This window comes from Podarcis gaigeae (assembly GCF_964106915.1).
Source record: "Podarcis gaigeae genome assembly, chromosome: 7".
Taxonomy (NCBI): domain Eukaryota; kingdom Metazoa; phylum Chordata; class Lepidosauria; order Squamata; family Lacertidae; genus Podarcis; species Podarcis gaigeae.
The window spans coordinates 67,938,952-67,964,837 of record NC_139683.1 but is presented as its reverse complement, the minus strand read 5'-3'; the positions used below and the strand labels follow the sequence as shown (position 1 = coordinate 67,964,837).

At 43.8% G+C, this 25,886-nt stretch overlaps 1 protein-coding gene and 1 long non-coding RNA gene across 3 annotated transcripts in view; one reads left to right on the top strand and one right to left on the bottom strand.

The window, feature by feature from the left end:
* CDH20 (cadherin 20) overlaps positions 1-25,886 on the top strand; it is a 160,248-nt gene that overhangs the window by 126,928 nt on the left and 7,434 nt on the right. For both annotated transcript variants that reach the window (XM_083747237.1, XM_083747236.1), the window contains exons 3-10: positions 753-1,047; positions 3,396-3,515; positions 6,239-6,406; positions 9,919-10,106; positions 13,147-13,400; positions 17,990-18,126; positions 20,417-20,538; positions 22,816-22,933. In XM_083747237.1, coding sequence (XP_083603363.1) covers positions 753-1,047; positions 3,396-3,515; positions 6,239-6,406; positions 9,919-10,106; positions 13,147-13,400; positions 17,990-18,126; positions 20,417-20,538; positions 22,816-22,933 — 1,402 coding nt within the window. The remainder of the gene's footprint in view (positions 1-752; positions 1,048-3,395; positions 3,516-6,238; positions 6,407-9,918; positions 10,107-13,146; positions 13,401-17,989; positions 18,127-20,416; positions 20,539-22,815; positions 22,934-25,886) is intronic.
* The window catches only part of LOC310848447, a 76,567-nt gene continuing 68,702 nt past the window's right edge, over positions 18,022-25,886 (bottom strand). Inside the window, exon 4 of the long non-coding RNA XR_014566405.1 lies at positions 18,022-18,122. This is a non-coding gene — a long non-coding RNA (uncharacterized lncRNA). The remainder of the gene's footprint in view (positions 18,123-25,886) is intronic.

Sequence of the window (25,886 nt, the reverse complement as noted above, 5' to 3'; positions counted from 1 at the left end):
ATCAGAGGAAGAAGCTGAAGCAGGAGATGAGGAAGGAAGGAGGCCAAGTGGAAGAGATTAGTCAGGCTGGTGGAGAGTCACAGGTGTCTCCCCCTCCTGTTATGAAAGCTCCCATCCTCTGTCTCCCAGAACCAGAAGAGGGCTTCATGCAGTTGCAGTCTCCAATTGCTTGGAAAAAGTTATGGAGAGGAGGGGACTTAAATGGCGGTGCTGGGATGGGAAGTTTCAGTCTCAGCAACTGATTCATGGGGTAAAGTCTACCAGGGATGGGCTGCTGTGTTCATTAAGCCTGACACTTAGTCTGTGAAGATTGTGCTTTTGCTAATAAAGAGTTAACGTTGATCGGTGTGATTTACTGCCAGCTCGCTCTTTGACACACAAAGCACTGACAAGGGTATTGGGCATGTTTTGCCCCAACCACAAAGTTGTTCCTAAGTGCGGTGCTTCATTTCCCCCCATAGAAGTGAATGACAGACCTTCGTCAAACCTGCTTACTCTTTGCCTCAACTAAACTCCAAGACTGCAACCTGTTTACTTTGTCCCACAGAACCAAGGCAGGAAGAAGCAGTTTGTTCAACTAAAACACATGGCACACTAATGATGATGGTGATGGTTGGTGGCAGGGATGATAACCAGAAGTTGTTTGCCTTTCTCTACCACAAAATCAAAATGTCCTCAACCAAATGCATTAAATAGCTCTTCACATATATACTGTGAGCTAAGTTCCAACTACATATGGTTACTCTTTGCAGTTGCATTCTGATATGGACAGAGGAGATGGATCCATCAAATACATACTGTCGGGAGAAGGAGCAGGCATTGTGTTCACCATTGATGACGCAACTGGAGATATCCATGCCATTCAGAGGCTGGACCGAGAAGAGAGATCCCAGTATACTCTGAGGGCTCAAGCCTTGGATAGACTGACTGGCAGGCCGATGGAGCCGGAATCTGAATTTATCATCAAAATCCAAGATATCAATGACAATGAACCCAAGTTCCTGGATGGACCATATGTTGCTTCGGTACCAGAAATGTCACCAGTAGGTAAGTGGGACTTTTGAGAACATGCTTTCAATATATAGAAAACAAGCCAGTAAGTATGCTAAAGAAATATTTGGCCTTTATTCCAGCTCCCTAGCCGAAAGATTGCAAAAGGAAGGGCGGGAACTGGGTTTACAGTTTAGATTTTAATTTCAGCCTATGTGGAGCGTAGGATAGTTATAAAATAGTGATTCCTAGGTGGCAGGGAACCTTCTTTGATCTGTCTAGTTTTCCCCTCAGCCTATATTCTGTTTTTCCTAGCTGTCTAGGGAAGAAACCAGGAAATGTATGACCCTTAAACTTCTCGTGAAACTTCCCTCCCATTGGCTGCGCAGTTTGCTTCTTTGTACTGTTTATTGCTGAAGTGGAAAACCACTCCAGAGGTAGAAGCTCTGGCACAATTGCTCTGTTTGCCAGCAGATTCTGTAGCTGAGGCTTGTACCCTACCAAGGTGAACACAACCCAACAGCCACATATTGGTGGCTTCCTGAGCAGGCTGCTCTGAAAGGCCCATGGATTAAATTTTCATTTGAGCCCCTTTGTTCTCGCAGCATCTTGTGGCAGGGTCAATTCCTCCCTCCCTAGTTTACTGTTTACCGGTTTTGATTTCGTTTCATCCAGTTGCCCCTTTTGCACTTCCTTAATAGCAACAGGACTACAGCCAGATATTTATCCTACAGTACCCAACAGATGCCAATAGGAAGATCAGTGGGCCACCATGCATGTGTAGCTCAGAAGTTGTGCAGGCCTGCAGTAGACTGTGGCTGTAAAAGCGGTGCTAGGGGAGTCCTCTGCTGCTACACCAAGGTGTGCTGCTTGCTACCTGTAATTCATATGCCCACTACAAAGAGCAAAGAAAGAGCCATAAGCACAGAGCCATGAAGACCTGTGGCAACAAGCCTTGTGCTTCATTGATTTCCAAGCTGTGCTGTGGTCCCCAGGGGCCCATCATCAGCCTGTGTAAATTAGATCAGTCATGAGCACTGGCCAGTTTTACACCTGGAGCTAAAAAGGACTTTGACTGCCCATAGATCAGAGAAAGGCAAAGCTGATTTTAAAGCACCTTAAACTTGGAAAGGTTTATGAGATAAGAAATCCATTGGTCTTTTTGCAGGAGCAAATATAGCACAAAATGTAACCTCCTGACTCTTTGCAGTTTATTAAACAATATTCAAATCCTAGCCACAAATATCGTTCACATTGAATATATCACATCATATAAAGAGCCAGATCTGAAATATATTTAATAGATCCTCATTAACGGTTCTTACTTTTCTCACCATCCTTCTGTTCCCAATAACATTGTCCAAGCATATATGCATTTGCTCTTGAATTCTATTACAATGTGTCATTTCTCTTTTCCATCTTTTCATTTGCTTTTTTCCCTCCACATAAACCTACAAGTTCTTGGGAATGGTGAATGTGTGATAGCTCTATTATACACCAGACAAGTTTCTTGTTTTGTATATATAGCAATATCTTTTTAAACAATCTAATCCCCAGGACTGCAAAGAGATGTTGTATTAGTATTCATGCATAAAAACTACCAGGGCAGGCTTCCTCAACCTCAGCCCTCCAGATGTTTTGAGACTACAGTTCCCATCATCCCTGACTACTGGTCCTGCTAGCTAGGGATTGTGGGAGTTGTAGACCAAAAACATCTGGAGGGCCGAGGTTGAGGAAGCCTGTACCAGGGCCATCAGGTTTGAAGAACAATGAGACAAAGAACCGCACCTCCAATTAAGATTTTCAACTCTCAGAATTCTGCACCCAAATATTAAGCTTTTTGGCAAATACAATCCATTTTCACCTTTTGGGAATGACAATTCTTAGATAAATGCAATTTAATTGCCCAGATGTAATTTGGTTGCTACAATAGTCGTGATTCTTTGTTCAGATTTCATAAGATATTTCGTTGATGTTTCTGGAACACAGTTTGTTAAAGGGACTTTCTCATTTTTCCTATGATATTGTTTTTCTCTTCTGCATCATATAATCCTTTTTTTCAGTAGCAGAGTACCAAGTATGATTTAAAGTTTTATTTTAAAGCTGAAGGACTTATAGAATAGAAAGAAGGTGATAAGTTTAGCACCCTGTGGGTCTTAACAGTTCACCAACAAGTGCTGTTATCCTATAGATTATTTACTGATCCAATGATGTCTGGTGGGATTTGTGCTTGTAACATTAGTGCTAAGAGCTATGTGTGTAAATTCCTCAAGCATTAGAAAGAGAACAGGCTCCTAAATAAATACTCTGTAGAGCAGGACATTTATAATTCACTGAACATAGTTAGATCTGTGTCCTCTCTCCACAGCTACAAATCTAACAAGGTTCTACACTGTTTTTGTCAGGCACCTCTGTTATCCAAGTGACAGCAACAGATGCTGATGATCCTACCTATGGGAACAGTGCCAGGGTAGTCTACAGCATTCTCCAAGGACAGCCATATTTCTCTGTGGACTCCAGAACAGGTAATTTCATTCAAGAGAAAAATCAGCCAAGAATGTGACATTTTCCATTAACTTTCATTCAGTATTCACCTTAGGCTTCATCTTCAAAATGCAAGTCATCAAAGACTATGCAACCCATTGTTTCTCAATAAAGCCCCAAGAAGTGTTAAAAACATGAATGAGAAATGATGTGTCGAGTCCAGCAGCAATTGTAGGCTGGTGCGATGGAAAGGAAAAGAACTATTAACTTCGGTGGACATTGCATTGGATCCTAAGTGTGGGAAATGACATAAATAAAATGAAGAAATACGGAAAATAGATAAAATTGAATGAATGTTGGGGAAAATCAGCAAAGTTAACAGTTGTATACGGGCTTCAGAGAACAATCTTGTGACCTGTATTAGCGGTCCCTCAGGGTCAATGTTATCAAAGTCTGTAGAAAAGTAAAATAGAAAGAACATGATAAAAAATTGACCTCATCAATCTCTAGGTGAAGATCCCCAGCCAAACCAAAAACTACAGTTTCAGCACCATACTGTGGGTTGAACTGAGAACAGGGCCTGGAAAACCTAATGTGAACCTGATGTCAGCCAGATGCGAATGAAGCTGCGTAGCAACTTTTCACTCTTATGAGTGTGTGAGGATGCCCCATATAGCCACAATGTTGAGTATTGGGAGAGAGAAGCCAGACTCAAATCCAGGTCAGCTGCCAGGGTGATCTGTGATTATTCACTGTCCTTTAGGCTAAGCCACCTTGTGTGTTGATGTGACGCTTAATAAACAAAACCCTGTAAATTCCTTGGATGAATGATTGTTCACAGACTTAATAAGTGTTAACAATCAAACAGCAAGCGATGGCCGCTTTCCGTCTTGCCAGTGAGCAGCGGTTGCGGCCCGACATGGCATCTCCTCTCTCGCCCAGATCCACAACGCCATTTTAGAATGTTTCCCCAACCCCTTCGGCCGCCGTGGAGGCTCACGGGTTCCCGCCAAACCCATCCTTCAAATGAGCCAATCCGCGGTGGCCTGGGAGGGAGGCGGGGCATGGCCATCTACTTAGCCTGGCCAGATCACTAAGCAGAGTCCATTCATTTTATCACTCAGCACTTAGGCGTGCTGGAATGGGGGACTCTGTGGCTGGGCATGGAAATCCAGTACATGCATCTGCTTTTAATGCAGTGAAGTGCAAAGGTTAAGCTGAAGCATCAAAGGACTGGAATTATAAAGACTGTAGATATGATAGTTACTGTAGACAAGACGAACTGCATTATATATGATTATAAAAATTTACCAGCATGTAAGATTACAGTGCCTTGTATGATAATAGTTGTTTTGTCACTACCACAAGTGTCCACTAAAAGCCAAACACAGTGCTTTTGTTTTGTTGTTATAGTCTTTGTTTCTTAAAGAAGGGAATCTGAAATCCAGAGAGAAAGAAGTCAGATGCTAAGTTGAGAATAAAAATAAAGAGATCGACTATTCCACCAGGGTCCTTTGAGGAAAAGACAAAAAGCAAGATAATAAAATATTACCCTAAAAGTCCAGAGATGTTTAGCCCTAGGGGTCCATTCTTCTACAGCCATGAGCAATAGTATTCAGCAAAGGTAGCAACTGAACTTGGACGTTTTTGGCAGGGTTTATCAGAGAAACCTTGCTGCCACCTCATGTTCTATTTCAGTAAAACTCTCAGGAAGGGAAACTAACTGCAACAACCCTGGATGTTAACTATGGGGTAGTGAATCCTGCCTCTGTTTCCGTGTGCAACTTTTGCAGTGTAGCTCCGATTCACTGTCATGCATTGCATGCATATCCCTAATTGCAATTAGCTTAATTACACATCATGTTCCACATTCAAAAGCACAGGCATCTCTTGAAGAAGCATAATGAAGTTCTGAACCATTGTTTTGCATGCCATGCACAATTGGTTTAATTACATTAGAGCTTCAGTCACCACTATAACCTGTTTGCAAAAGCAAATATGCATTCTAATACCAAGAGCACAAAATCAGATATGCGCCTAATGATAGCATGACCACAGAAGAGTAATTATTTGAACTTCACACCATTCAAAGGATTCTAACTGATTAATCAATTGCCTTTCAAATGAATAACTGATTAATTTTCATTACCAACAGGGTGCCCTTTAAAAAAAAAAATACTGAATGAAATTTGAAATAACTAAAAAAAGAAAGAAAGGCAGAAGTAGCAGCTAGCTGTCAATGTTAGGAGGAAAGGTTGTTTTTAACATTTTCTTTTGTATTCTCTGTTGCAGAATTAAAATAGCCCTGAAAAAATAAACAGGCATGCCCTTATCTCTCAACCTAAAATGTGTCTTTTCGCTAATTCAAATTACTCAAATTTAGAATATATAAGAAGACAATATGTACTTGTTTCCTGCTGTAATCTCTGTATGAAGCAAAAGGAAGAACTAGGCTCTAGCCCTTCTTTCACTAACTCCTGAGTGATCTGTTCATGGCAATTCCTTCCGTGAATGACAAATTACTCCACCGACATGGCTGCGGACCAGCGTTGCATCTGGTTCCTGGTATCTTGAGAGTATAGCCCATTCTGATTCTGCAAAGAGGCATTCCTTTCTGGGTGGCTCCCAATAAACTTTGTTTTTCGTCTTGAAAAGGAAGCATTTCCCAATGAATACTCGGGTTAGTAAATTTGTTACTTTGTGTGCATTATTCAATTAAATGCCTTTTTGTGTGTGTCTTTATTTTCCCCTGCCGTTTTCATAGGCTTAATTAGGACAGCGCTAATGAACATGGATAGAGAAGCAAAAGAATATTATGAAGTGATTATCCAGGCCAAAGATATGGGCGGACAGCTGGGAGGATTAGCTGGGACGACCACAGTCAATATCTCCCTGTCTGATGTCAATGACAACCCACCCAGATTTCCACAGAGTAAGTCTCAGCCACGATGTCCCAGCATTTGGGGGTGGGGGGCGGAGCTTCTCAATGGACATTTCTTAATTCCAGGGTATTCTTCCCCTGGTGCACTGTTTTGTCGCTATCCAGATTTCCACACAATAAGTGTCCATCACAATATGCAGATCTCTGGCACATTGCCCAAATACAGTGGTACCTCGCAAGACGAGTGCCTCGTAAGACGAAAAACCCGCAAGACAAAAGAGTTTTTCGTTTTTTGAGTTGCTTCGCAAGATGAATTTCCCTATGGGCTTGCTTTGCAAGACGAAAACGTCTTGCAAGTTTGTTTCCTTTTTCTTTTTCAATGCATTCCTATGGGAATCCGTGCTTCGCAAGACAAAAAATTCGCAAGACGAAAAAACTCACAGAACGAATTAATTTCGTCTTGCGAGGTACCACTCTAAAAAGATGTGACAAAATATTTGCACAGTAAATATGTGCTTTACTAGTTATCAATAACAACAACAACAACAACAACAACAATGATGGTTTGAAGAATCAAGACAGACTGCCACCCCAAGAAGCTTGCAGTCTAACATCTGACATGAAGTGGAAGAGAGACACAAAGAAAATGGAGGCAGGGGCAAACAGGGCAAGATTCTGCACTTATCAGTACTTAGGATTAGTTGCCGTAGGGGATAAGAACTAAAGAGCTCACATAGACCTCACAGAAAAGTTGGGTTCTGAGGAAGGCTTTGGAAACAGTGCAGATCTGGAGAGGCAGTTCTGGGCAAAGGAAACAGCAAGGGAGACAGGTCAGTCATTTGAGGGAACAGGAGATCTTCACACAGCAGAGGATGGTGGTGTTTGTGGGGGTAGAGGAGCATGCATATATACAGGCGGAGGAATATAGGGCTAACTACACCAGGGCAATAAGGGAGTGAGAACCCTGCGAAGGGTATTGGAGATTAAGGATAAACATCTGGAGCTTTTCAGAGCGATCAGAGAGTTGAATGGTTTTGGTAACAGAGTTCTGGATGGACTTGAGGGGACCATGATGAAACAACAGGAGGAGGAACAGAAGGAAATGTTGGCATGAAGGCAAAGGGGTAGGCAGCTTCACATGTGTGATAAGGTGAAGGGGAAGGAGAGGTTTGATGGAGGTATAGGAGAGCAGAATGGAAGACGAATGGTGGGGAAGAAATCAGGAATGGATAGTTCCAGTATTAGTACTGAATGAAGCTTTAAGTGGATACCAGGAAGCATTAGTGGCTGCTAGCCTTAGTAAGACTTCAAAGGCAAAGAAGGGATGCTGAGGATTCCTTAAAAAGTGTTGAACTTTTTTTTTTAATGGTCTTTCCTCTTCTTCTTCTTTGTCTCTTTACTTGGGTGTATTCCTTTGAATGTTTAAATGAAGGGTATCAAACTAAATCCATTTCTGATAACATAAAATAGTTTTTGTGCTCTTTAGCTTTGTTGTTGTTGTTGTTTAGTCGTTTAGTCGTGTCCGACTCTTCGTGACCCCATGAACCAGAGCACGCCAGGCGCTCCTGTCTTCCACTGCCTCCCGCAGTTTGGTCAAACTCATGCTGGTAGCTTCGAGAACACTGTCCAAACATCTCGTCCTCTGTCGTCCCCTTCTCCTTGTGCCCTCCATCTTTCCCAACACCAGGGTCTTTTCCAGGAAGTCTTCTCTTCTCATGAGGTGGCCAAAGTATTGGAGCCTCAGCTTCAGTCCTTTCAGTGAGCACTCAGGGCTGATTTCCTTCAGAATGGATAGGTTTGATCTTCTTGCAGTCCATGGGGCTTTCAAGAGTCTCCTCCAGCACCATAATTCAAAAGTATCAATTCTTCGGCGATCAACCTTCTTTATAGTCCAGCTCTCACTTCCATACATCACTGCTGGGAAAACCATAGCAGCACAAAATGTGGCCCAAAAGATGCAGACCTGTTATTAGAATATAACTTTAAGTTGCTCATGCAGTTTTAAACCATTTCAGGAGGCATCAAATTTTCACAGCTGCTACAGAGGCTCAACTTCAGTTCAGAGGTTTAAGAAATAGTCAACAGCCTAAATACTGGGTAGATTTCACTGTGTCCCTAGATACTGGCTACATTCCTATGAAGATTCACTGTTTCTCATAAAACCTTTCAACCTGCAAATATACTGCTATAATTAGTAAACAACAACAACAGATTTGGACTCAGATTCTGTTCCAGCAGATTTCTCATGAAGGTGATCTTAGAACGAGTCTTGTACGAGTCAACAGAATGACTTTCACTTCCTACCTAAACTTCCCTCTGTATCAGAGTTGGGGAACTTGTGGCGCTGTTGTTCGACTCCCAACTCCTTTCATCCCCAACTAATATGACCAGTGGTCAGAGAAGATGGAAACTGTAGTCCAACAGCACCTGCAGTGCTGTGAGTTCCCCATCCCTACTCATCAGGATTGATAACTTTCAGACTGGTTTGGTACCTATGATAGTCATTGTAGCAACAGCAAAGAATCATGTTTCATCTTAAAAGCTGGGAGTAAATCTCATTAAATTCCATGGGCCTTACTTCTGAGTTGTTGTCATAGGTTTGTGCTTTTACTGTGTCATCAGCTCTTGAGGACTGGAGTCTACTTCCATCTTTTATCTTGTGAAATGTTTGACGTGTTTCACTGGTGATGGTGAACAAAATGAACACTCCTGTGATACCCTAAAAAGCTCCATGCCTACTTTCTAAATTCCCTCTCATTTTAAAATTTAAAATATCACACTGCTCATCAATTAATTAAGCACTTGCATTTGAGGGGGGCGGGTGTTGCCTTCCATTGTTTATGTCCCTACCAACTTTACTTTTCAGTCAAAGAATTACACACTGCCATTTCCTCCTGCTGCGCTAGTCTGAAGTGCAACTCTTGAGTTAATAAATACTGCTGCAAGAGGAAGGAATTAATCGAAGCTACTGTGTATTCAAAGGAGCAAAGGGGAACCTTTTACTCTGTAGATTTGTTGGTTATGCATAAGTTTTGCTCTTAGATCAGCTTTGCCACAGGAAGAACGGATGGTTTGATACGAACAATTTAAATATGCCCCCGATATGTCAAGAGAGCTATTGAAACTCAGCAAGGGGAATTTACCGGTAAATTTGTTTGGATTTTTCTACACTGGAGTTGACCATGTGCTTCCACAGCCCAGCGTAAGGAACTTCAGAGTTTAAGGTTGCAATCCTAACTCTGCTTACTTGGAAGTAAGCCCCATTGAATTAAATAGGATTCACTACTGAATAGAAATAGTTAGGATGGTGCTGTCATAGACTTATTCAAAGTGGCTACTTCATTTCATTTCTGTAAGTCTTGTAATGTATTTAGGGCATAAAGAATTCAGCCAGTTAGGCATTTTTCAGGCCTTTTGATTTTAAATGATTTGATATGATTTGATTTCCACTGAAATCAGCATGGAGCTTGCAAAGGCTTAATTTTGACGGCATTGTTCTCTTTTTAAATATTATTGAACTTGTTTATTTTATTTCACGATTAACATTTCCCCCCCCCCCCCAGAACATTATCAGATGAGTGTTCTGGAGTCTGCTCCAGTTAGCTCTACTGTGGGCCGTGTCCTTGCTAAAGATTTGGATGAAGGCATTAATGCTGAAATGAAATACAGCTTTGTGGATGGGGATGGACTGGATGTCTTTGATATTACCACCGAGCCTAATCGCCAAGTTGGTGTCATCACAGTGAGAAAGGTAAACACATTCATTCCTCAGCAATGTGCAACCATTACTGTAAATGCAATTTCCATTGCGATAAAATATTGCTATTGTAATTACCGTACTTTTATTACTACTTTGCATACCACTTCTACAACTAATACAACTAAGTCCATTGATAATGCAATCCTATTCATGTCTACTCAAAAGTAACCTCTCTTGAGTTACTTTTGGGACCTACTTTTGGGACCCTTTTGGGACCCTTTTGAGTTACTCTTGGGACCTACTCTTGAGTTTAGGATAGGGCTGCCATACATCTGGGAATTGGGCAGGAAATTGGCAAAATGTCTGGGGAAAATTTATAGAATTCAAATAAAGGCCAAAAACTTAGATATTTTTTTTGGGGGGGGGGGGAGAAAGCTCAACAACTTTGTCTGGATTTTCAACTTGGGGAATATAGTATAGGATCCTAACTTAAATCAGTTTAAAATGGGTTTTTAAAAGAAGGGGGGAAGCAATCAGTTGTACAAATTAAAAGCATTCTCGCATCTTTTGCATTCTGGGAGAGGCTGGCATAGGCAGAGTTAAAAGAACATCAAGTTAAAAGAAGCTAGGGGTTTTAGGGGGAAGTTTTAGGGGGGGAGGTTAATGGCCCCTTCCGGAGGACACGTTGCAAGTGAAACGTGCCAGCAGGAATTCATTGCATGTGGTTGCAATGTAGCAAATAGTTTGCGCCCAAAGAAACTAGCATGTGAGCCATCCTTCTGACTGTCTCAGTTGTGCCATTACTCAGTTTTGTCTGCTCATTTAAAATTTTAATTATTTCTAAAGTCTGAAAAAAATCTCTTGTTCACTCATTCGGACTGTTCCAGGTGGAAGTCCCATTGGAACGAATTCTCTTCCATTGGCTTCAGTGGGCCATTACATTTTCACTTGGACATGTAAGATATTTGACGCATAATACCAAAAATGTAAAACACACACATATACATCTATCTATCATCTATCTATCTGCAAACACATGTATCATGTATTGTTCTTGAGGGATGTTCCTAGACTGGCATAGTTCCCTGCTGAGTGTTTGCTAGCAAACTGGGATTTGCTGTTGCTGACTGTGTTAATTAATGCATTCCTCCATTCAGCATATGCCTTCCTCAAGAAGATACAAATCCCCAAAATTAAAGTAAATATAAACTATCAATTTGTGCTATAAAAAAAAAATCCCAGTGCAGAAAACAGATTTGAACTTCTTCCAGGATGGTGTTTGCCTCTAAAACCAAGTCGACAGCTTTAGAAGCACACATTTTGTTTTGATCAAAATCTGTGCCAGTTACAAGGATTCCATTTTGCTAATATTCAGCATTAAACTACCCATTATGTAAAAGTAAAGAGCGTATAACCATTGTATTCTTGGAAATTAAATTATCAGCAGGAGGCCTCATAATGCTCTAAAAGACCCTTGCAACCATTTCTAGATCCACTTTTATGAAGGTTCTTTGGACATTCCTAGGCTTCGCTTCGCTGTTGCCGCTAAGATTCTTTTCAATTATCATTTTATTGTTATACATAAAAAGTGCACGCTAAGTATCACTGCAGTACAATTATCGGCATCAATTTCCTTCGCATGTAAAACTGTATCAAGAAAGGGCATGAAAAACCAGCATGGAAAAAAAAGAATGTCTTCTGCAAAAGGAAGACGTTAGCACGGTTGCCTTTCAGTACCGGATTCGCTTTGTGATAAAGCCCTCCCTCTAACGTTTAGGCAATAATAATAAAGGACTTAGAAGAACAGCCAAAACAGAATACATTTGAATGTCGCTAATTTCCGTGGAATAGCTAAGCCATGTGCTTAACTCTACCACATTGAAATAAATAAAATTAATGGTGCTTCACCCTGACTGAATTATAGCAATTAAAATATAATTAAATGCATTATGTACAACATTTTTGTTATATGCTCAAAGTGCTTAACACACATAGCTAGGTTTGGGGTATTAAACTGAATCCTGGTAAGACTCAGGTGCTGTGGACTATGGGCTCCCACATCCAGGAAGTGGGCAGAAAGCCTATCTTTGATGGGGTTGCACCCCCTTGAAGGAGCAGGTATATGGGGGGGGGATTGGGGGAGTGGGTGCTCCTTGATCCGGTTTTGTCACCTGAAGCCCAGGTGGCTCCAGTGTCAGGGAGTATCTCCTCTCAGGTATGGCTGCTTCACCAGCGATGGCCATTCCTGAATAGGAAAAAACCTGACCACTGTAGCCCATGTTCTGGCAAATCCCAGGCTGGACTTTTGCAACAGACTCTACATGGGGCTGCCCTTGAAGACTGTCTGGAAGCTGCAAAAAGTGCAGAATGCAGTGTCCAGAGAGCGGATGGGAATAGCTGGTTGAACTTGTGCAGCGCCAGTGTTAAAAAAAAAATGATGCACTGGTTGTGAGCCAATTTCTGAGCCCAGTTCCTGGTATTTATGCTGACAAGTGGCTTGGGACTCAAATATCTGAAAGACTGACTCCTTCCGTATCAACCTGTCCATGAATTAGGTTCTACGGAGGATACTCTATTGGTGATTCCACCATAAGGGAATTCAAGAAGTGGTGGCACGTGAATGGGCCTTCTCTGTAGCAGCTCCACATCTTTGGAATGACCTAATTTGCAAAAAAGAAAAAGAAAAGAAAAGAAAAACAAAAGAACTGAGTTCGAAAGAGCAAAGGCTTCTTTTTGCTCTTCCTATTTGGATTTGGGGTGTGTGTGTGGTGGACACATACTGGTGCCCAATTCTGGCTACTGCTGGAGCTGGACTGGGGCACAAGATGACATGCTAGACCTCACTATCCTCTGTGACTGCTTGGACAACCCTCACCCGATTATTACAGTAATATCTGGGATGCATTTTGTTAAAATGAAAACAGCAAAGTTGTGGGGCTATCGTGTTCATCCAGCCAGTTATATGCAATGTAAGTGATACGAGTTTAAAAGGGAAGTGTTTTATTTTAAAGGAATTGGGTGGTATGGCTCAAGACGTTCTGTCCAGTCTCAGAGGAGGTCTTCTAATGCTTTATTTCTTCTTCATCTTCAGCCCTTGAACTTTGAGAGTAAGAAGAGCTACACTTTAAAGGTGGAGGGTGCCAATCCCCACTTGGAAATGCGCTTCCTGAACCTTGGCCCCTTCCGTGACACGGCAACTGTACACATCACCGTTGAGGATGTGGAAGAGCCCCCACTCTTTGAGCCTAGCTTTTATTTTGTGGAAGTCCCTGAAGATGTGGACATTGGGACCACCATACAAATGATTTATGCCAAGGACCCGGATGTGACCAACAACTCCATCAGGTTCCTTTCTTTCCTTGTTTCTCTATTCCCCCCCCCCCCCCATCATCCTAAATATCCACTATGTTAACTCCTAGGATTGTTCTTGTTGCTTTAGGGGAGGTAATGCAGATTCAGAAATTTATTATTCTTTATTTAATAGGATTTATATGCCACCCTTCGTCATAAGATCTCAGGGCAAGTTCACAGAATGAAATACAGAATTAGAACAAGTAAATAATTAAAACGAAACAATAACACCCTCCCTTCCCACAGACACATATAAAAGCCTGAAGAATATTAATCTGCCAGTTTCAAATAAATGCTTAACCTTAGACGCTAGCAAGGCTATACATTATTTTGTGCAGGCAAAATCACCATTTACTTGTCCTCTCTGAATCAGAGGCAAGATTTAAGAACTGGCTCTCTCCGGTGCATCCAGAGTTAATTAACCATTATCAATCTAGGACAGATGGTATTGAGTCTCTGTCAGTGAGGAGGCTGCAGCTTACTATTCAGGCAACAAAAGGATGGTTTATGTCATCCCTGCTCAAAATAATCCCATTCTACACTGTTACACTCTGATGATGATGATGATGATGATGATGATGATGATAATCTTTTATTTGTATCCCGCCCTCCCCAGCCAAGACTGGGCTCAGGGCGGCTAACATCAAATGCATAACATTGGTATAAAATCAAACAATAATTAAATTACCTCCTAAAAACAAGTCGGGATCAAATTAAAATCTAATTAGATGGCTTTCCGCAGGATTAGAGTTGGGAACAGTAAATGTTCATCAGAATGTATTTACATGACCAGTGTAACATGTGGCCCAGTCTAGGCCTCCCACAAATTTCAGGAAACGGAAGCTTCCTTGTCACGGAAGTTTTGCCTGAGGAAAGACATCTGGAACTGTCCAGAGCAACTGAGTAATGATTGCGTGATAATTTATTATGCGAAAAGAGGGGGAAACGTGCTCTCCTTTTTTCAGGTCTCTCAATCTTACCCGTAATGTCTCATCTTCCTCTCGAAGCAGGAGACTTTGGCCAAGGGGATGTGTGCAAATATGCACCCCTTGCTATAGTTTCTTTAAAGCTTCATGGGCTATAGATAGAAAAGAAGATTTGGGACAGGTGGGTCTTCATATAGATATGGAAATAAAGGGAATCTCTTTCTTGAGGTTCTGGTGAGCACAGTGATCTATTGCAGTGTTTCCCAACCTTGTGCCTCCAGATGTTTTTGGCCTACAACTCCCATCATCCCTGACCACTGGTCTTGCTAGCTAGGGATGATGGGAGTTGTAGGCCAAAAACATCTGGAGGCACAAGGTTGGGAAACACTGATCTATTGTTATGCACTCTCCAGCTGCCCCAGGGCGGGGGGGGGGGGGGGGTTTGAAACATTCCAGGGTTTTCGATTCCTTTGAGTGACAGAGCACTGAGGACCTAGGACATTTTTGCTTCATTTATAAATATATAACCAGATAGCACAGGGAGGAAAAAAGGGGAACTTCTACAAGGTAGCAAAGCTGCATCGGATGCCCAGACAGACTTTGCACACCAAGGCACTTCACATTCTGGCAACCCCCTGCTGTCTCTGTTTCTGTGTCTTCAAAATAACAAACTCTTGTCTCTCTCACCACTACACGTGCTCCTGGGGCTTTCTACATGCTAAATATTGTGCTCTACCCTGTAAAATCCTCAAAGTTTGAAGCATCCAACAGCCTTCACAGGATGTTTTATTAAATACAGACAGTGTGAACAAGAGTTCTAAAGAACTTGAAAGTTTGCTCACAACTTTCTGATATTTTAGTAAAGGTACTTTCTACTTGCACTTTGACATGCTTTCGAACTGCTAGGTGGGCAGGAGCAGAGACCGAGCAGCGGGAGCTCAACCCGTCGCGAGGATTCGAACCGCCGACCTTCTGATCGGCAAGTCCTAGGCTCTGTGGTTTAACCCACAGCGCCACCCGCATCCCACTCTGATATTTTAGTCTGCCCTATTAGATTCTCTCCCACCCACCCACCCATAGACCAATGTGGCTACTTACAATTTTAGTATTATAGATTAATGAACAGATCTTAGTCTTACCCCATGATATGCCAATAGTACACAGCTGAATTCTAACTGATATAATTTGGTTTTGCTGGCGTCCTATAAGCACAATTCCACCAGAAAATGTTCAGGGATTCCAGTGGTTATTTCAATAAATAAGGGCAACGCTAGGTTTGTCAACGGAATTTCAGAAAGGCGGGCCATATTACCAGAATGCTCACCGAACGCACCAGAAACCCTCAAATCCTCTTATGCCTGCCTTTCTTGACATCTGGATTGCCCACATTGGGAGATTCTGATTGCTGAAGGCATGGCCTGATTAATTCAGAATGACTAAGGGAGATTATGTAAACAGTTCAATGGACTCGAGTGCTGAGAACCAATTATTAATAATAGGCAAACATGTGCAAAGAATGCAGTACAAAAACTCCACCTGTGCTGCATGACACCAGTGATTAATGTTGCACCACTAATCACAAGGCCATATTCAATTTCAGATACAAGTTAGCCCTAAACTGTCAGAGGAGAATTTTTTTTAATGGGCGTTTGCAAGACAGATCATTATTTCACAATCTAAAGCTTTTGTGTGGCTTTCCTTAATAAATCTAGCAGACTGGGGGATACATCTTTATTTTAAAAGTGAGAGAGAGCATTCACAATGATGATTTTCCCTCCCTTCTTCTTATTCTTCGACTAAACAAAGCTGCTTCTTTCTTTGAAAGCATTTCAACAACGTTGTGTTCCTTGCGTTTCCTTTGCCGCGTGCTTCCCTTGCACAATTAAAACACATTGGGTTGTATCCTGCACAGTTCTGCTTGCACAACATACTTCCACTTCCTTAATGGGACTTTACCCTGCCCTCCCAAGCTCTCTGTAAACCTTCAAAACCTTCTCCAAAGAGTTGGGAGACACTGTGGGGCAAATTTTGGGGTCATGCAAGGAACAGGAGCAAAGAGGAATCCCATTGTGTGAGCAGAACTCCACTTGTGCAGCAGCACTGGTCACAAATTGCAGCTCACTGTTTGTATAGCACTCTCTACTTATTGTTGTTATTTAAATGTGTTGGTCTCTTTATTTTGACCAAGGCAACCCAAAGCAACTTACAAATTAAAATCTTCCCACCCACTGCTAAAAGACCACAGGTAGTTCAGGGCCAAAGGCCTGGTTATAGAGGAAAGTTTTTGCCTGGCACCTAAAGATATATAATGTTGTCAACATACTTGCATCTGTCCCCCCCTACCAGATACAACAGTGGGTCAATCCTTATAACAACACCAGAGGGTAGGCCAGTTTTATAATTCCCATATTGCTAGTTAGGGAGACTGACTCAGACAGTCAAATGGATTTGCAATAAAATCATCAGTCAATCAAGCTGTGATATACATTTTAACATAGATGAACCCCAGTACAGTGGACCCCATTTCATTTAATACTTTTGAATGATCCATTCTGCCTTTGTCTCTTTCTGCTCATTTCCCTCTTCTTGCTTTCCACATGGAGAAGTGAGACAGCACACAGAAGAGACCCCCATAATTTTGGTTATATGGAATTTTTCATATGTGTGACCCTTAGAACTGAATCTTCATGTATGATGCCACATGGCTGTATTTCTCCTTGTCTGTCCTCAACCTGCTGTGCCAATTGGCTTATTTGGGTCTGGGATAGGAAAAAATGTCTTATCTGCTCTCCAAACATTCATAATTTGGTAAACGTCACTCTTGTCCATCTTAGGTAAAGGTAAAGGGACCCCTGACCATTAGGTCCAGTCGTGGCCGACTCTGGGGTTGCGGTGCTCATCTCGCTTTAGTGGCCGAGAGAGTTGGCGTACAGCTTCCAGGTCATGTGGCCAGCATGACTAAGCCGCTTCTGGCAAACCAGAGCAGCGCATGGAAATGCCGTTTACCTTCCTACTGGAGCAGTGCCTATTTATCTACTTGCACTTTGATGTGCTTTCAAACTGCTCGGTTGGCAGGAGCAGGGACCGAGCAACAGGAGCTCACCCCGTCGCGGGGATTCGAACTGCCAACCTTCTGATCGGCAGGTCCTAGGCTCTGTAGTTTAAACCACAGTGCCACCTGCAAGTCCTTGTCCATCTTAGTTGTCATTTATTTTCTTAAACTAAAGAAAACCTCATACTCTCTTTGTCTTTTCTCACATGAAGTTGCAACGTATCCTTATTCATTTTCACTTCTGTAGCTTTTTCAGTTCTTATATTCATTTTCAGATCAGGTGAAAATAACTATTATACAGTAGTATAATAAAACAGAGCATTGTATTTATTATTCACTGTCAGGAGAGACCAAAAAATACCTTCAAAATTAGTTATAACTGTTTTCAGCTATTCTTGCTATTCTAGTTGTTGTTGTTTTTATTTTAAAAAAACTGTTATAGGATAAAAGCAATCAAACAAATTATCAAGGCATGCTTTAAATTTAGTGTCTGAACTAGAAGCAAACCAGAGAATTAAAAATTACTAATGAACCTGAATGGAGCCTTGATTAGGAATGATTTATTCCTTGCATATGATGCCTTCTAAATGTATACTTTTTTACAGGTATTCCATTGACCGAAGCAGTGATCCCGGACGCTTCTTTTATGTCGACATTGCAACAGGTGCTCTGATGACTGCAAGGCCTCTGGATCGGGAGGACATTTCGTGGCACAATATCACTGTCCTGGCCGTGGAGCTGAGTAAGGAGAACAAAAACCATGCAAATATGTTTGTTTCAACATTTGGGGTTGCTGCACATTTATCTCCATCTTATCTTACTTTCAATTATGTTTTATTGTTTGTTAACATGGAAACACAGTGGTACCTCTGGTTACGTACTTAATTCGTTCTGGAAGGTCCGTTCTTAACCTGAAACTGTTCTTAACCTGAAGCACCACTTTAGCTAATGGGGCCTCCCGCTGCTGCTGCACCGCCGCTGCACAATTTCTGTTCTCATCCTGAAGCAAAGTTCTTAATCCGAGGTAATGTTTCTGGGTTAGCAGAGTCTGTAACCTGTAGCATCTGTAACCTGAATCGTATGTAACCCGAGGTACCACTCCAGTTATCTCCAAATGTATTTTACTGGGGTTCCAATTTAACCAGCATTTAAAGCCAACTCTGGCAGACTCTTGGGGTGTTCGGATCCTATGGCAAGATCCACTGTGGATTTCTGGCTCTGCTGGCTAATTCCTGGTTTGGACCCCAACCCCGGCTCAGCCAAAGCCAGCATAACTTGTTCAGCTCAGCCAAAGTTTGCTGAGCTGAGGCCAGTGTAAGTCCCCAAAAGGGGGCATATTCTGGGGTAGGACCAGAGAGAGGAGACATAGGCTGGATTATAATCCCATTCAACTCAGTCGTGTGATTTGGCAACCTGGCATAGGACACTTATTTTGAAGGCTTGTTCTCCTTCTCCAAGGCTTAGGATGGGGTTTGGATGTGGAGCAACTTTACACTGGCTCTCTCTACGCCAGCCTCATGTGCATAGGACTGCTTCCTCGATAACTTCACTGCAGTTCAGAAACAGCCCGAGTTCAGCCTACACAAGCCGTATGACATGCATATTTATACGCACTGCAGTGGAAGCCACGCTTTGCATCTGATTGAGGGAATGAAAGTAGCATTTAATTTTTACGCTCCTAGGGAGGTCTGCAAATGAAATGTTTACTCAAACCATTAGCATTCAAGGGAATTGTTATTTAATTTCTCTTTCTTGCTTTTTTTTTTAATAAAAAAAAATGCAGTTCAGATAAGAGCTAGCACACGCACTCTCGCCCCCAAGAACTATTAGTAGCAAAAACAGATGCTCTGAATATTACAGGGCTTATCAGAGTAGAAAGCAGCATTATCAGGAAGGATTGAATGGCTCAGGGATTTGCTAATGAGCTCAGAGCCTTTCACTTCTAGGTCACTGGTTCAAAACCTCCTTGAGCCAGTAGCAAGCGACTGTTATCACCATCTGCTTGCTTGCTTTTTTTAGTGGCCTTTAGAAATAATTTTGTAATAAACCTGTGTTTAGGGCAGGGAAAGCTGCTTACTAGGGTCTCAGATATGTACCGAAACGTAAGGGTCACTGTTGCTTGAGAACTACCGTGGCATTTCTGAGAAACCTTCTGCCCCCATACATATTTAGAGTTTCGGTGTATGAAACACTGGCTGGAAACAGACATTACAGCAGACAAGGGTCTTTTTTTTTTCTTCAAAAAAGTTATCTGTGTCACATTCTCATCCGATGGGGGAGGAAATTGGTTTGGTTTGCATTTTAAAATGAACCTATGTAATTCACACTTTCAGAAACACTAATTGTGCTGTGGGAACACTTTTCTATCAATCTGAGTCAGAAATTGTGAAGACGTTTGGCTCTTCAATTTTTCATACATAAATGCAACAAGCACTTTGTGTAAGAGACTCAGGAGCGTTCTTAGGGACTGGGCAGGTTGGCTCTCACTAAGGGCGCAGCCTTGTGTGTGCGTGCACAAAAATCATGCCTCTCCACTCTGGCTCGGAGTGGCTTAGAGCCTGCCCAGCCATCCAAACGTTCTCCAGTTTGCTCCTCCGCTGTTTGGGGGAGGGCACCAATATTTCTCCTTGCCAAGGGTTTAAGGGGTGGGGTTGCTGACACAGCTCCTTGCAAGGGGACAATGATACAGCTCCTTGCCAAGGGTGCAAAGGAGCCTAGTTACTCCTCTGAACACACTAGAAATATTTTATAGAATCACAGAATTGCAGAGTTGGAAGGGGCCTTGAGGGTCATCTGGTCCATCCCTCTGCCCACAGCTGTCCCTGGGTGGGCTCGAACCTTCTAGACACATCAAATAATGGAACCAGAGTCTCAAGAGCTCAACATGTGCTGTAACGCACTGCAGGTCTGCCTGCTCTTATTGGGCAACCACAACTCTCAAATGTAATGCACAGCACCGAGATTAATTTACACAAGGACCAAGCCACTCTGATTTTGATTTTGATTTTTTGCTTCATTCTATCTTCTTTCAGACAACCCCTCGCAGGTTGGCAGTGTTTCTGTCACGATAAGAGTGCTGGATGTGAATGACAACGCTCCAGAATTCTCCAGGTTCTACGAGGCTTTTGTATGTGAAAATGCCAAAGCCGGACAGGTGAGAGAAGCTAAGAAAAACTGTATATATGAGGCTGGCACCATCTTCTGTGTGAATACTCCACTCTATAGCCTGAGCTTACAAAATTAGAGGGAAATTAAGGGTACTACCTGTGGAGCCAGGGCTTTTTTCCCCAGGGGGAACTCACCAGAACTCAGGTGGATGCGATTGCCATTCTAAGAGAAAGAGGGTGGCATTCATGGTGAGTTCTGGCAACTCTTTTTCTAAAAAACTAGCACTGTGCGGACCCATGAATTAATGTTTTGTGCAATGGCAGCATAGTAAGAGGTAAACGGTCCCCTGACAGTTAAGTTCAGTCACAAACGACTCTGGGGTTGTGGCACTCATCTCGCTTTACAGGCCAAGGGAGCCGCCGTTTGTCCACTCCACAGACAGTTTTTCCAGGTCATGTGGCCAGCATGACTAAGCTGCTTCTGGCACAATGGAACACCGAAACCAGAGCAGCGCATGGAAATGCCATTTACCTTCCCGACGGAGTGGTACCTCTTAATCTACTTGTACACTTTGGCGTGCTTTTGAACTGCTAGGTTGGCAGGAGCCTAGGACCGAGCAACGGGAGCTCACCCCATCACAAGGATTCAAACCACTGACATTATGATCAGCAAGCCCAAGGCTCAGTGGTTTAGACCACAGCGCCACCCGCGTCCCATGCCAGCATGGTAGTGACTCTTAATATTGCTGCTTCAGAGCTACCAGTGAGTTGAGGAATAATGGTAGGTGAACTAGCAGGATGCCAGAGAAGACCCTTTAACTTGGATCAGCTAAATCATTGTGCCCTTTTCACTTCCGGGGTTATTATGCAGGCTTTGGGGTGCAGGTACAGCCAGGGCATGGAGTTTGTTTAACAGCTCCTGAGTCCAAAGAACTATTGGGAATTTGTTTTGACTCCATTTTAGCTCATTTCTCACTACCCAGTGCAGTTCTGCATATTTCATTCACAGCTACATCTGCAAGAAATCACATATATTAACCTTTCTGTGACATTCTCTGTGGTTAATGTTTACTGTGAAGGTGTCCCCACATGGTCCTGTTTTATATTTAGATACAAGTTGAAACAGCACTTTTTCTTTTCTCCTTTTCCAGTCCAAAATGCAATTAAATACAAATCTGACCATGCAAGCATCCTTCATATGAAAATACAGAATGAGTGATTTACCTCCCTCTTTCTCTTACAATTTTTGGCAGCATGCAAGTATTTGAGTTGCATCCAGTGGATGCACTAACCCAAGGCAGCTCGTCCAACTAGTCTTTCTCTTCCCCTCATCCTCGCCTCCTGCAGCCTGAAAACCCAACTCCAGAAGGCTGGAGAATAAACAGTGGTCGTGCAGCAATTGAAGGGCGTGGGGAGTTGCCTGAAACCAAGACAGAGAGGTCTCATGGCAGCAGAGCTGGAGCAAGATCTCTCTGCTTAATTCCAGCCCGTTCCCCTCTCACACTGCGGCTACATTACAGGGCAGCCCTCACCATTCAGCCCCCCTTGGACCCTCAGAACAAGGTTTGTAGTGAGGCACAGGGCAGGAGAGGGAAAGAGAAAGTTCAGTTGCACAAGGTGCCTTCATGCTCACACAGCCATTGGGTACAATCCTTTGGATTTGCAAGGCTCTTCTTGAAGCAGAAGTTGTGTCTAGGAGGTATAATGTCTCCTAGAGTTACATGCAAAGTTTCTTTAGTCCTATGATCCTGGTGGGCGTCCTCAGGGCAACAGGCTATTTCAGATCTTCGTCCCTGGGAGATGGAGACAGATTCTGAAAGCCTCCCACTCCATAACCTCAGCAGCTCTTGCCTTCTCAAGGTCAAAGCTCCAGTGTCATAGACTCAGAATTGCAGAGTTGGAAGGCACCACAAGGAATGCAGGAATCTTTTGTCCAACATGGGCCTCAAACCCATGACCCTGAGGTTAAGAGTCTCAAGCTTTACCCACTGAGCTATCAGAAAGGGGGCGTGCTGGGGAAGGTTCACAGGCATACCAGGGACTGAACCTGTGACCTCCCACACACAAAGCATATGCTCCATCTCCTGGACATCCAAATGTTAATTTGCCCTTCTCATATTTTAGCCAGCTTAGGTTCGCCCATTCTGTTTTTAATCATTTCACTCACCATTGATTCTGGCAACATATTGATTACCTTCATAGATCCCAGCTCCCTCAAGAAGATGAATCTGGGCTTGGCTTGGCTTTTCATTGCAATCCTGAAACACAGCTTTCTCCTGCTGGAGCTCTCATCAGACCCTTTGTTTTGCTCTCCCCTCCTACAGCTGATTCAGACAGTGAGCGCGATTGACCAGGACGACCCACAAGAGGGACAGCACTTCTACTATAGCTTGGCTCCCGAGGCAGCTAACAACCCCAACTTTACTCTAAGGGACAATCAAGGTAATTGGAGCGGACACCCATTTGTTTTGCTAACTAACGTCTTCTGCAATGAGTTGGTATTGGGAGGCTTGGACTTAGCACTGCGTCACGAGATTGCCATTGCAAATGATGCCAAGTGACACCTGCTCCTTAAGGGCAGCAATAAAATGACATATTATTTTACACTTTGAACAGTTAATCCAGAAATTTCCCCCTGTCTACATATTTCTCAGTGACAGGTTCTCTTATTTTGAGGAAATGTGCCAATGTCGTGCAAATTCAAGCCTTGTTTGTCATGCTCGTGGGCAACTTCTCTGAATGTTACCCTGCTCAAAATGCTTTAAAGGTCAGGCTTATAACTGGAATTGCAGGGGAAATCTAGGGGGTTCTTATTTGGCTCTTTCCCCACACCCACCCAGAGCACAGAAAACAGCATTTCCTAGGTACTTCAGAAGAAGCGAGAAGTTTGCCTGCCCAGATGCTGTCCCCCACCTCACTCTGGGAGCCAGATCTCAGTTCAAGGAAAACACATGACAACATATTTGGGATTAAAATGGCCTCAACTTTATTAAATTTCAGATAGCTTAGGCATTGGGTGTATATCCCTCTCAGCCCCCAGCTGGGGGTCTGAGGCAAGACAGGGTCAATCGGGAATATGGGGACACTCAGGACCGGATTTAGGTTTGATGAGGCCCTAAGCTACTGAAGGTAATGGGGCCCTTTATATGTCCAGCTGTCCTTTTTCAACAACAAATTTTCGTTGGTTTTTGTGTTGAATATGTGCTATATGGTAATTTATGGACCTAATAGGTCCATACACAACACAAAACACTGTTGCTGTATGTAGGTTTTATTTTATTTGTTTTTTATATTATATTTTGGAAATGTACATCCAGGTTGGTTTTTTCCTTTAAATTTTTTTGGGGGGGCCAAAAGAGCCTTAGCTTATTCGTAAATCCGGCACTGGGGACACTAGAAAACTTGCATTTACACAGCCGGCCCCCTCCTGCATTACTGAGGGGAGCTCAGTGGCCCACTGCTGTGTGCTTGTGGTCAGAGACTCCCCTCAGGACCCCTCTAACGGGGAACCCTGATATTGCCACCACAAAAAAGGGTGAGTCACCACAACACCCCTTCCTCAGTTGTTGAACTAAAGGATTCCGCCCAAGGCCTAAAACCGCAAAATTTGTGACAATTGCTACCAGGAAGACAAAACCTGCAGAGCAGGGGAAATATCTTCATGGCTCTGAAAAACAGCAATCCGACCGTAGCAATGCCCCTGGACCTGGAAAGGAAAAAGGTCAGCCTGGAAAAAAAGATAATATTGGAGGAAGAGCTGGGTGGGTGACGCTCTGGGGCTGACTGTGCTGCAGGCGTCAGCGCAGGGCCCCTTTTATTCTCTAGGAGCGGACTGGAGTGAAGCCTGCTCAGTCCCGGTCCGTTCCTCTTGCCCCGTCCCACAGAGAGGCCAATTTGAAAAGGGGTTTTTGGTGGGAGCCCAGAAAAACGGTGATGACCAAAGGGGTGGGGTGCAGCAGCGTGGCTGCAAGAGGATGTCAGGGCCGGACGGCGGGCTGCAAACCTTGCCCATCACCAGACCCAGTGAGCAGGTACAGTCATAACTTGGGTTACAGACGCTTCGGGTTGCACACCGCGCCAAACCCGGAAGTACCAGAACAGGTTACTTCCGGGTTTCGAGGCTTACGCATTGTGCACAAGCACCGAATCGCAACCCACACGTGCTCAGACACACAGGTTGCATTGAAAATCAATTAATGCGTTCCTAGGGAGACCGCCTTCAGACCAGGTACCTCTTCTGAAGGCTGGCGGGGGGAGAAGGACTTTTCTCCCCACCACCAACCTTCAGAACAGCCTTCTGAAGGCTGGCGGTGGGAAGAAAAGCCCTTCTCCCCCCGCCAGCCTTCAGAAGAGTTCCTGCAGGGCTGCCTAGGCTGCGGATAGCAGCCTGCTGCCCGGTGCGAGGGACGCTCTGAAGCAGAGCGCCCCTCGTGCGGGGCAGACATCTGCAGCTTGGGGAGCCCTGCAGGACTTCCCCGCAAAGCTCTCCAAGCTGCGGATAGCAGCCTGCTGCCCTGCACGAGGGGCGCTCTTAAGCAGAGCACCCCTCGCACGGGGCAGACATCTGCAGCTTGGGGAGCCCTTCAGGACTTCCCCGCGGGGCTCTCCAAGCTGCGGATAGCAGCCTGCTGCCCCGCACAAGGGGCGCTCTTAAGCAGAGCACCCCTCGCACGGGGCAGACATTCGCAGCTTGGGGAGCCCTGCAGGACTTCCCCGCAGGGCTCTCCAAGCTGCGGATAGGGGCAGCAGGCTGCTATCCGCAATTTGGAGAGCCCTGCGGGGAACTCTTCTGAAGGCTGGCGGGGGAGAAGGGCTTTTCTTTCCACCGCCAGCCTTCAGAACAGCCTTCTGAATGTTGGCGGTGGGGAGGAAAACATTCCTCCCACCGCATGCCTTCAGGACAGGTCTGGGAACAGAGGAGAAGGCGGCGCTTCACTTCCCCGCTGTCCCCGGAGATTTCCCTATGGGCTTTCGTCTTGCGAAGCAAGCCCATAGGGAAATTCGTCTTGCGAAGCCGCTAAAAAATCAGAAAACCCTTTCGTCTTGCGGGTTTTTCGTTTAGCGAGGCATTCGTCTTGCGGGGCACCACTGTACTTCCAACTGCATGTGTAGAGAGAAGCATACAGTTGGAAGGGCAAGTAGAATGCAAGAGGACCTCCATATACAGTGGTACCTCGGGTTACATACGCTTCAGGTTACAGACTCCGCTAACCCAGAAATAGTGCTTCAGGATGAGAACAGAAATCGTGCTCCGGTGGTAGCAGGAGGCCCCATTAGCTAAAGTGGTGCTTCAGGTTAAGAACAGTTTCAGGTTAAGAATGGACCTCTGGAACAAATTAAGTACTTAACCCGAGGTACCACTGTAATATGCCTTAGGAGTGTCCTGTTCCAAGAT